The 12,862-nt window shown below is 40.6% G+C and overlaps 1 protein-coding gene across 1 annotated transcript; it reads left to right on the top strand.

The window, feature by feature from the left end:
• Window positions 1–10,706: 10,706 nt before the first annotated feature.
• Window positions 10,707–12,119, top strand: sp5a (Sp5 transcription factor a). The gene is made up of 2 exons (XM_085374603.1): window positions 10,707–10,757; window positions 11,055–12,119. The coding sequence occupies exons 1-2, from the start codon at window positions 10,707–10,709 to the stop codon at window positions 12,117–12,119; spliced, it is 1,116 nt and encodes a 371-aa protein (XP_085230729.1).
• The last annotated feature ends 743 nt before the right edge of the window (window positions 12,120–12,862 follow it).

Genomic DNA, 12,862 nt, shown 5'->3' with positions numbered 1-12,862 from the left:
TTGGGCCCCTCGTCAGTCAGAGCTGAACCTTACAACCATGTCAGCCGGTAAGACAGACGCTTCAGACGTGTAGACAGACACTCCAAAGAACATCCTCTGCTTTGGATGTGCTTCGGTATGTGGAGCAAGTAGCAGCGGTGCAGAATAAGCGACCTGCGCGAGCCGTGCCCTCGTCTGCTAATGCAAAGCGATCAGAAGGTGTTTACAGGAGCAATTCGCTCGTCATCAGTGACAGTGTTAGGATAGTTTCTTCCTTCGACTCAGAGTTTGGAACACATAGTTCTACTAGATTCTACTAGACTAGACGTACTAGATTTCTACCTCGTGTGCACAATTTTTCCAGTCTTGTTTTTTCTTTTATTACGATAACTTTAACTCTAGTAAGTTACACATCCGAGCTTCTGTTATATGTGTTCTACTGCATGGTAAAGAATTTTATTTCTAGAGGCTGAAATCCTGCATGTAATCTTCAAATTGCAATAAAAATGGTGCAGAAATTCATAAAAACCCACATAAGAGAAGGATAAAGAGGAAGTAACATTGTCCCAAATATCCAAGCTCCACGGGGCTGCATATAGTGAATATTCCTATTGTCCATGTAGCTGTTAATTGGTTTATTGATTGATTCTTTAGTCTAACTAGTTTAGTTTAAAAAAAGATAAAAGGAAGCACGTCTTATATATCCTCTTATATTCATGACTAGATAAATTATAAGCTCATTAAATGGCCATTGATAATTTTCAGTTGTTTTTCTAAGGGTTGAATTGAGCCATCGTTTCTCTGTTACAATGAAGTGCCCCTCATTTTGCAGGCAGTGCGCTGCTCAGCTCAGTGGGGTTAACTTGACATGGAAACATCTACCTATTCCCGAGCATTACGTCTATTGTCTAAGACGGATCCGGAGACAAATCCTCGTGAAACCCAAAACTCTTTCGACGAGTTCTCCCACAGCGAGTTGCCTGTAGTTAAAGGGGCTTTGTGCTGTCTGAGAGCTGGAATCACCACACATAGCTTCACAGAGGCAGAGCTAGAACTCACTTTGAATTTCACCCTAAATACAGGAATTTTCTTTTAAGATGTGAAGTGTCGGAAATGCAGGGCTGGCGAGTTGATTTGTAGAGCTTTTTTTTTTTTCTTTTCAATTTGCATATCATTTACTGCATCTCCCTTTGTTGACACCCGAGGGCCTGAGAGGAGATTTTGATCTTAATAGGAAGAGTAGGGTGGTATGACTGAGGATCTCATCCTCCTTATACTCAGCGGGGAAAACATTAGAGCTCTGCCTTGATAGCAAACCCAGCTCCACTTAGGTTCAGATTCACAGGAATCCTGGTGGGTTTAATGAGGTCCAGGGTGTTCATCAAATCCTACAGCTCAATGCTGTGAGGGTCAGACTCGGGTTGAGACACTGAGGCTTTACTACTTTACTACTACAAGCTGTAGTAGTAATCTTTGATTTTCCTTCTTTAACCTCTCAAGTCTCCTTTTAATTTTCTGCATGGTTGACGCTTTTGTCTCTATTTTTTTTGTCACTTGACACCACTGTGGTTTAAATCTGCCATTTTCCAACCATAACTGTGCTGTTTGTTGTTTTAAACAGCCACAGTGTCTTTAGTGGTGATGTGGTTAATCCACATAGGTTTAAAAGTTGCACATACTGTCTCCTGTGAGGAAGACATAAATAGAGGTAGCTAAAAGGTGTTTACATCTTTCAGTAGACTTACTGCAAGGTACGCATATTTAAAAGCCTTTGGTTGAGCTGGTCTTGAGCTGATTGAGCTTTTTATAGCATAACGTCAATTGATGAGGGCTTTTTTTCTCTATGCTTTATAGCCTTGTGACAAAGTTTGGGAGTTCTGGACAAAAATATCTGAAAATATTTGTGATATTTATAAATTCTGTTCTGATCCAGATTTTTTTTTAGGTAATATTTTAAGAATTAGAGCTATAAAATAAAGAGAAAAGACAAACTAGCATCACAAGAGGCAGACTGATTAGATATTCTGATGATAGACTGAATTGTGCCCACAGTACAAGGGTCATATAAATTGAGTTATGTATCCCAGATCTCCCAGGAGTACTAGACTACAAAATGTGCCCATTATAAATGAAGACATGTGTTGACAGCCACATATTTGGTGAATTTAAGTGGTGAGAGTATAAATATAATGTATAAATAAGTAAAGTATAAATAGCTGAAATACTCTAAAACTGAACACGGCACAGTTTACAATAAAATACGAAAGGAACATTTTTGGTTTTTCTAAATTAAGATTTTATAATTAAGCTAAAAAAAAACAACTATTTTTCAGTTTATTGTCATATTTAAGTCCATAAAAATTCAAAGCGTAAAAACCCCGGACCACTGGCAGTGTTATAATGTAGTGTCACAGTTACTTGAGAAGCATTTCACCTCCGGTCGTAGCCACAGATCCTGCAATAATTAAAATCCTCGTTGTGCATTACTCCCTTGCTGGGATAGTTGGTTCCTCTGAAGAGCAGTCTGAAATAGGTCACCCCAGCACCCTGTAGTGCATCTTAAAAGTACACTGAATCAATTAAGTGTGATCATGCTCCCTTGATTATTTTGGCCCTGTTTTACCACAGAGAGGAATTTCAAATAGGCTCGCTAGTTTGAATAACAAGGTTGGACTGTAGTGACAAATGGTGCCAGAGTGGGTGTTTCTTCCCCTGTTTTCCTCTGCCAAATTAACTCCCTGGCTGATTGCCTGCTTTAGCATATGAGAGGAGGTGAGCAGAGGTGTGCGCGTAATTGCCTCGGATAGCTGATTATGTGTTGCAAAAAGGCAAATGTTATGAAATGCTGTTGTCATTCCGATGAGGGATGTTCTGACCTGACGAACCAAACCCCTTGTGTTTGTTTAGCCTCCGGGTCATTTTGGGGGACAGCGGGTAGGTTAGGCCAGCGTTGGAGGCCTGACACCTGTGTTTTCTTTAATACGTTTTTGTAAAAAAAAAAAAAAAAGCCCAAAAAAGCAGCTCCTTCTTGTTTTCCCTCATTAAATCTGACAACATCTGGTGTGCGGGAGAGGACTCCTTTAATGTGGCTAACGTTACTGCTGCTGTTATTCTTGCCATTTTAGCTATTTGCTTCATGTGCTGCACATTCATTAAAGCTACATCCAAGGCAGCTCCAAACACTGTTATCCAAAGTTTTTAAACCACCTTTATGAAAATCGCCTGCGCTGCAGCCTTAACAAATGATGAAAAGCTTTTATTTTCTAAAGAAGCATACTTACCTTTTCACCTAATAGTGATGTCTCACTTCAAAGAGGGAACACGATTAGGCCAACATTGTCCTGTTTCTCTATCCTTTGAGTTCAAAGGGAGAGTTTCGATGCAGCATTTCATGTGCAGCCTTTTCAAATACTGTTTTAATGCAGTTTACGTGCTTTTCATATCCAGATCTGTCACATTTCCACCACACTAAATGTATCTTGCTATATTATGGTTGCATACCATATGTTGGGGTTTTTTGTGAGTAAAGAATTAATGCCTTGCTTCATAATGCAGACTACTAAAATAGCTACAAACTCAGCATTGCAGTGCTGTTTGCTGGCTAGCGTTGGAAAGAGTGACATGCAAGAGTGTCAGCCAGATGTCAGATGTATGTGAAAGGGCAAAAAAAGAGAAACATGCCCTAAGAATGCAGTAATAAAGAAACTTGTTGAGCAGGTTAAAAGCACAGGGAGGAAGAGGAAGAGGAGGAAGAAGGAGATAAAAGAGTCCGTTGAGCACATACATCAAAGGTCTCTTAATGACAAGGGATGCCATTAGGGTTACAGTCGCTTTTGTTTCAGCTTCCTCTCACCTGCAGTTTGTCGAGGGCGCTCCATGCGCTGTTTTTGTTTTTGGCATTTGCATGAATGTAAAATGCATGCATGAGAGGAGGAAAGAGTTTGCTAATCTTACAAGTGACTAAATGTTTTGGTCCAAATTACAGCTACCTTTTCATTTGCAAAGGAGACATCTTACCCTTGATGTGAGAGGGACAAAGCTGGAGAAAGCCAGCATAGAACAATAGGAACAATATGGGAAAGCTGTTATCCTGTATGCCATGAAATTTATTGACTTAAAAGTTTTTTGGGTGCCTCCGGTGCTGGAATGGGATTTGACAAATCAGAGCGTGAAATTATGATTAGCCCCTCTCAGTTTGTCGAGGGAGCGGGGCACTAGCAGACTTGGCATGGCCAAAGGTGTAACCTGTTTTGTTTTGCCCCAGCATTGCTTTCCCAGATGGTGGGACCAGCTGCCGTTGAATAAACGCTGGACTGGTAACAGTGTGAGAATTACCACGGCCTTGTTTCGGTTTGGGATGCATAGCTGAAAGGTTGTCATTTTTGCCACTGCCAGGAGGAACCGGAGCGGTCACCTGGTGTTCAACCAAACAACCTTGATTGAGGTCACACTAAAGTAGTATACAGTGTAATTGTTTTAATACTTTCCTTATATGGCCCATGAAATACTTTTTTTTACCAGAAGACTCTTAAAATAAAGGTGGACATTTGCAAATTGCTTATAAATTGTGTTTTTTAGTTTATTTGCTCAGTTTTCTAAAGTAGAGAAGTGGCTTAACACAGTTCTTGAATAGAAACAGGGTTTTTTTAGGCAAACAAGCTGTAACTATATAGCACATTTCAAACAACTTAAATTAACAACAAAATGGAAATAAAAAATATTTATGTAACACCAATACAAAATTATGAAAGATAGCCATAAAAGACAGGTAGTTAACACAGTATTTATCTTTTATTATTTCAGGTAGATACAATACTTGTGTGAAGAAGGAGGACATTTTTTCCATGCAGATTATTTATCTTTTATTTGTTTTTGCTCCTCCAATATCGGTTAAGTCATACTAACATTAATTTTATATAAATCTGAGCAAATTAAAGATCTTCTAATTAAAGACCCAGGCATTTTTTCGTGACTCCTAATACTATTGTACATGGGGGGAAAACAAAGTTCATTTTGAACAACTCTAAAATCTCAAGAATAGCTTAATAAATGCCTCTCTTCAGAAATGCCATTATATCTGCCAGTGTACCAGTTGATGGGGCGATCCACTTTCTCTGTATATTAACTTTCATGGCTAGCTCTGCATAGTAATCATGGCAACATTCAATGATGTATTATTGACTCTCTGAGGTCAGAGCTACTTTGCCTGTTGTCGGTTGGCCTGATCTGAATTTGCATTGAAACTCCTATAAGGCAAAAACGGCATTAAGCATTGCATAGCTATATAGTGACATATTCTGCCACAATATCTGACAGCTTGTTACGTCTCCTCGAGGGCAGAAGGGGATAACACAACAACTCTGGAAACCCGGTACAGGTGTTATAAAAAAGTTTAATGGCAGCGCGCTCACAAAATAAATAACCCAAATTCAAACAACAAATGCGGGGGAGAAAGGGACAGTTTGGTGTTTTTTTTGGCACAACCTAAAAGACAAAACCAAAACTTAGCTGAGCTATTATCCTAGAAAAACAAAAAAAGGGGGGAAAGACTCTAAACCTCAATTCAAAACAAGCTCAAAATTACATGGGTGGCACCAACCTACTTACCTAGTGTTTCTAACAAAAAGACTCTACGTGAGTAAATGTATGGGGTCCCCAAACTTACCTAGTCCACTTTACTCCCACCACAACCATCAAACAAAAGAAATACAGCAGAGGCGTTTTAGACATGTGCCAAACAATTCGAAGGAGGGAAGAGAGCCGCGCCCAGCCACAGGTCAGTCTCCTTATCAAGGTGTGCCCTCCTGGTTTGTCCAATCAGGGTCTCCCTCCTCTAATTAGTTGGAGATCCCCAAATTGACATCAGCCTGCAGTCTGCGTACCTAAGGGAATGGCAAACAAAAGGAGAGGGAAAGAAAACATGCAGCCTGAAGACACGTAACACAGCTTTATGTTAAAGCAAAGTTACAAAACTGAGTTGAACATACATAACTTTGTAAATATTTATATTCCAACTTCTAGTGCTGTTATTTTCTTGTGTTTTTGCTTTTTGAGGATGACAAGAATTTCTAGTGTAAGGTTCAAATTTCTCACAGTTATGTCGTTGCCACCTGCTGCTTAGTAGATCGTGGAAAAAGGTGATATATTTGTAGCAGCTCACAAACATTTCCAACAAAAGATGACGGTCATATAATAAACAAATGTTTAAAAAGCTAAGTGCAGTAAACTGAAGGGTTGATAGCACTTGATTATCACAGGAGTGTCCATTGGATCTGAGTTTGGTGATTGGAGGTGAGGTTGCTTTATTATAATGTTCCTGGGAGAGCGCTGCAGGCTGTAACTCACTCTGTTCAAGTCTGTACATCATCATCATCATAGAGGGGAGAGAGTTTTCCTCTTTAAGGCTGGACTGGATTAGCACATTCAGGGTGGGCTGAGAGAAGGTAAAACGACCTGTCCCGCCTTACTTGACCCCCAAGCCAACCCTGCACATTGCCAAGGCTTTGCTGTTTGCTCTTGAATATGCAGAGATCCCCGGCTTCATAGGCCTGGAAGAGGGAGAGAGAGAGGGAAAAAAAAAGACTTGTATCGCGTTGCAGGGAAAATTAGTGAGACCAAAGTTGGAGTTTCTGTGTGTTGGGGGCTGTGAACAATGGCAGCTTTCTGTCAGACAGCAACTTCAAAGGTCTGCTGAGTGACTGCTCTGAGTTATACTTTGTTGTAGATCACTGAGGAAATTCACAGATGTTTTCTCATACGAGACACCATTATAGCGGCTCAAGTACCCAGTAGCCTCGAGCGCCTCTCCCTCTCTCCCCGTCTTTCTCTGTTTCTCCCACACATTCACACTCCCTCTCACACATGCAGCACCCCATCACCCACCTCCACTCATCCCCAAGTCTCTGATATCTCTTGCATGAGACAGATGTGGAACCTGTTTTCTCTCCAACTGTCCAGAGAATATGGAAAGTTAAAAAGGGCTCGTGTTGTGGCGTCGCCCCACGACTCTGTCAGATCCTCTCTTCTCGCTGTCAGTTCACTCAAAAATGTCAAGACCGTACACAGCTACACTTTTTCACATCCAAAGTTAGAGGTCAATAGAATAAGGTGGAATTCTCCCTGCTAAAATAGGATGTTAGTGCAAACCTGGGTAAAGATAATGAAAAGCATTTTAACATCTTTATTTTTCTCTCTTATCCTGCAGATTGCCTTCATTTGTCTTATGGATCAAAACAACCTGCTTCCCAACATCGCACTTGACATCTGTTGTAAATTTATATTTATTTCATGTAAATTGTTGTTTTATAAGAGTCAAATAAATGTGTCTAAATGTTTTTTAATTCATATTTATTACTGATGTATAACGGTATTTTGATATTGTAGGCAAAACAATTTACCCGCCACAAATCTGTTGTTTTATACATTTTTTTCCTCATTTTAGATTGATGAATTATTTCCCTCTCCCCTTTTAGATCAGACACAATAGTTTGGTTACAGCTAATTGTTTCAGCGCGTGCTGGCACTTGCACATACTGTTAAAAACTTATGAGTCGTTCTTTCTTCGCCTTAATTGCCCTTTACAGAAATGATTGTCACCTGTTGAACGTCTATGATCCACCCCACTGTTTTCTTTGATTTGCACTGTCAAGAAAGTGTAAAATATATATATATATAACTACTATGAGTGGGGTTTTTTTTGTTCTTCTATATACAGATTCCTGAATGCAGGTTCCTGCATATCTGCACCCTGAACATTATTTCTGATGCTCAGCTCTCCACTTTATACTAGAAAAGGCTGTATGAAGTACATAGTTGGTGCTGACTGAGTCCATGTTCAAACCTTTCCAGGCAACAAACTGTTGCAGGGGGGGGTCCCTCCAAGTTAATTTTACCCATCAAATGCCGCGGGCAGAAATTTCCTTTAGCCAAACTGTCGCTGAGGCGGCCCTGTAAAACTTGAGGCATGGCCATAAGATGGTGACGGTTTGGAGCAAGTAAATTACCTCAGGGACCGGACAATGTGTTAAGCACACTGTTATGAATTTCTTACAAACTATATCAAAGTCCTGCTTAGCCAAATCCTTCCCTCAGGTGGCGTCCTATTGAGATGCATTAAAATGTAAGAGCCCACATTTAGGGGTGAAACGAACATCTCAAAGGAAGATATCAATAATTTCTGACTGCTGATGGTTCGCAGAATTCATGCAGTTGTCACATATGGCTGAAATATGCCTTGCATGGCATATGACAGCTCGCATGTAAAGCTGATTTAAGTGGAAATCCACCTTAAATCAGAATTAACATTTGATGTTTTTAAAGCCTATGAACCAGGCTGCTGTAGTAGAAAAATGTTGTTTTAGGGTGGATTCCTCCTTTACTGTTGGCATAAGAGAGCAGATTGCAACTTTTGACATTTATCTGACATTTAAACCTGGAAGTAAAAACTAACTGACAGCACTTTGCTGCACAAATACATCTTTACAGAACAGACTATGGATATTTTTTTAACCAGTGACATCTGAAGTCTTACAAATAGCTGGTTAAGCAAATTTTACAGCATCCTGTAGTTTTATCGTGTACCTTTCATGTAGTTTGAGCTCCTTTGTGCTAAGATCCTTCAAACAGTTTCGCACCAGTGAAGCTCACAAAAATTTGCAGTGAGGTATCATTTATGAAGCCTTTATAAGTTTTAACAGCTTTATAAAAATTTTAAACCTGCATTTATTCTTCTCCTTCTTTTGCTTGCTCCTTTTAGGTGTACACATAAACCCGTTATTAATGTGTTATAAATCTTTTTATAACAGGTTTTTCTTCTGCCTACACTTCCTTGGCTACACTTGTTTAAAAAAAAATATTTATAGTATTGGTGACTAAATTATTAGCAAATATAAACCAAAAGCACAAATGAGAGGATACTTTTCACAACCTGGCAACCCCAAACTACATCTTATCAATGTCTCCTAATTCGGTTATTCAATAAATCTGTTTTGAGCTTTAATAAAGCTATGCAGTGTCTTAATTGGTCATCATCTCATGATAAGTTGAAAACAAAGTGTGATTTTAGAGGATCAACGGTTGGGGCAATTTTAAAGTGACACATTAAAAGTAAATAGCACCATTTTTTAGTACTGCTTGTTCAGATTTATAATTTCATGAAATCTGCGAGGTGATTTTCAAGCTTGTTGTCTTAAAACCTTCCTGATTGCCACATTTTTTGCATATTTTGAAGCAGCATCGAGCTCTGTGGCTGCCACAGCTTGATGTAAACAAGGTTAACAGTGTGACTACACCACTCACTCCTGTAGCCACTCTTGTAGTTTAGCATGGCTCCAGTGAAGCCCAGCAGGACTCCCCCTTTCCCTCATGACTGTGTGTAAAGCCGTGGGAGAGAACTGGGAACATTAATCCCTTCAAAGGAACAGATCTAATTCAAAATCTGCCGCTCCAAACTAGTTGAGAGGACAGTGATTGTTTCTGCAGGGAAGCCAGATAAAGATCAGAGAGTTGAACTACAACTTCCATTTTTTTCCAGCTCGGCAAAACATTTAAAAAGAAGTTCCGGATGTTATCTTATGAAAACTGCATACTTTTGCCTTCATTAAATGCTCTGAAACAAAAAGGATGCAGTATTACAGGATGTGTTAGCTCAGGTTTCTTTTTTTTTTTCTTTTCGAGAAGCTGCAGTGGATGGGATCATTAGTTTCTTTCTGGTTTTCGGGACCTGTTCAGTCATAAAGACATAAGAAGAAAACATAATTGAGATGTCCACATTTTAAGTGCTACCTTTGTCACCTCACTTATCTAACAAGTTAAAAACGTTCATTTAAATTACCTGCTGGGAGTTTTTTTTTTTTTCCTTCAGGCTTTTAGTTTGGGTTGGGAAAGAATGAACTGGATTGAGGTTCTGATAAAACAACTGATTGAAATGAGTGAAGGGGAAATAAGTATTTAAATAATTCAGAGAGGGCATAATTAAGTGTTTCAGTTCAAAGGCACAACAAAGATTTTTTTTTTTTTTTTTTTTTTTTTTTTTTTGTAATTTAAGCTTGAAATGTAAAAGAGACGCAGATTCTTCAGAGATGAGAACTTTGTGTTGAGTCACTTGATTTGGTCTCTTTCCTCCATCAAACAGTGAGGCAACGCTCTTGGAGATCTCCAGAGATAACAATGTCACATTGTCACATAGGGTTCTGCTACAAATCCTTAATTACAAAAAAGAGGATCAGATGACTACAGCATCCAATACTGGGGTCTCCAGGCGGCATGGGGGTCTTTGATCAAGAAAATCCAATTATTTGTGTATATACATTTCCCACATAGTGATTACTTCATTAATTGTCCCGCCTTTATCTCCTCCCTTCCCAGCCCCCCTAATAATCAGCTCCTTTATCCAGACCAACAAACACACCATAGGAGCTTTGTGGATTCAAAGGATTTGCTTTCCCCTCTCAAAGAGCCGCTATTCTTTGATGATTGGGCAGCGGCAAACTTCAAAGTAATAAATCTTATTTCTGACTGGCTGGCGGCCCACCAAAGTCCTTATCAAATTCTAAGAAGTGATCCCTCACTCTTCAGATAGACCAAGGATATATCGGAGAGAGGAAGCACTGGACAGTGACGCCCTGCTCGACAAGATATATTTTTTGTGTACCGCGAATGAGCATATTTGTCTAAATTAGTGCTTTTATTTTTTATTCGTCTTTATCGAGCGGAGGAGGACGTTTACCATGGCAGCAGTGGCTGTACTGCGGAATGAAACACTTCAGGCTTTTCTTCAGGTTTGTGCGCAAGTTTCTCTTCACTTTTCACCACTTTTAAGAACTTGTGAAGTTGCTAAATCCAGTTTATGCTCAAAATACGTGTCTTCTCATTTCCGACGCTAATTGTTTGGGGGCTTAATGAGTCCTGCTGCAACATGCCACCAACTTTTGTGTCGCATCATCACGATTGACTTCATCATTTAGATTCAGATTTCAGACCGACCATTTCGTCATAATTAAAAGTGGCATAAATGTGTCATAAATGTGTTAAACTGAGATCATAACGTTAAAAAAATGTGTGTCTCGGTTATCCAGGATCGCACTCCAAACTCTTCCCCAGAGAACTGTAAGCACTCTCCGCTGGCTCTCCTGGCTGCCACTTGCAACAGGATCGGGCATAACCACGGATCAAATCCCGCTGATTTCCTCCAGGTCCCCTACGATCCCACGCTGGGTTCTCCTTCGCGTTTATTTCACCCGTGGACTAACGAGGGAAACCCTCAGAGCAGCCTGGCCAACAACTCTACTTTCGGACTATCCTCCAAGCCCCAGCTCTCTGCGCACATCCAGAGCCCCTTCAGCTCCCACCACGAACTGCCCCTCACCCCTCCGGCGGACCCCTCGTACCCCTATGACTTCTCCCCCGTGAAGATGCTGCCTTGCTCCATGCAGTCCACCTGCCCTCCAACCTACGTCCCCGCCGTCAGCTACGCGGCTCCAGCGCCCATTCCGCCCGCGATGCCAAGTTTTGTCACGGGACCCTCCGGCCTTGTGCACCAGCAGCAGAGACAGTTGTCCCCAAACCCTGGAGAGGATATTCCGTGGTGGAGCCTCCAGCAGGGGAACCACGTAAGCCACTCTTCCTCACTCGGTCCTCACCGCTTCCAGCTGCAGAGAGGCTTGGTTCTGGGACACACGGACTTTGCGCAATACCAGACGCAAATCGCCGCTCTGCTGCACACAAAGTCCCCCCTCGCGACTGCGCGGCGGTGCAGGAGGTGCAGGTGTCCGAACTGCCAGTCCTCCACGTCCAGCGACGAGCCCGGGAAGAAGAAGCAGCACATTTGCCACATACCGGGTTGCGGGAAAGTTTATGGGAAAACTTCTCACCTCAAAGCGCACCTGAGGTGGCACTCGGGGGAGCGGCCGTTTGTGTGCAACTGGCTGTTCTGTGGCAAGAGTTTCACCAGGTCGGATGAGCTGCAGAGACACCTGAGGACTCACACAGGGGAGAAGCGCTTTGTTTGCCCGGACTGCTGCAAAAGGTTCATGAGGAGTGACCACTTGGCAAAACACGTCAAAACTCACCAGAACAAAAAGAGCAAATGCCACGACAAGACATTAGATCACGTGAAAAGAGAGGACACCAGGATGTTGTAACACACCTTATAGTCATCTTAAACAGTAGACTTTAAAATAGTGCAATACAGTCAGTGCTACACTAGTTACAAGTTCACAGTGAGCTGCATTTTTGTAGGGTACTTGATTAATTTTGTTGGTCGATTTCTTACATCCTGACAATAGTTTCTAACATTGCTGGTCTGTGTAGCACATTTGTGTGTGTGTATATATATATATATATAAAGTTTCATAAGTTAATTTGGGACCATGGAGGAGCTCATAAGTTTGAATTCACTGTCTATATCATATCAAGGAAGACAAGTTTTCAACTTGTGTTTTGATCAATGTCTTCGGTGGAAGATTTCACTCCCCTGTAAATGATATTTAATAGCTTTTGTTGAATGAAAGTGTCTGTTTTTGCTCCATATGGGGTGTTTATAAAAGCATGCTCTCCAGAAGATCTGCTATTGTTAATATGACCTAAATGCTGTGTGAGAATAAAAGTTATGACGTTTTCCTCATCTCAGAACAATTCATTTAATATCCCTCAGTTATATGAGTGATGATGAGGCATCCAGGCGGTATATATATTTTTTATTCATATCACCTGGAATAATGTGTGTGCTTTGTAAAATGTTGCAGACTTAATGTTGTCAAAGTTTCCTGCCAGTAAAATCCAGTCATTAATTTTAGACTATATATTTTTAAATACTCGTTATTCTAAATGTAAATGTTTCCATCTTTTGATTACGGTAAAAAAAGAAAAAGTAGCAGGACAGTGA

This window comes from Diplotaxodon limnothrissa, linkage group LG16 (genome assembly GCF_057381915.1).
Source record: "Diplotaxodon limnothrissa isolate DT_005_m linkage group LG16, D_limnothrissa_male_GT1.1, whole genome shotgun sequence".
NCBI lineage: Eukaryota > Metazoa > Chordata > Actinopteri > Cichliformes > Cichlidae > Diplotaxodon > Diplotaxodon limnothrissa.
The sequence above is the reverse complement of the archived record's forward strand: the minus strand, read 5'-3'. Positions and strand labels throughout refer to the sequence as shown.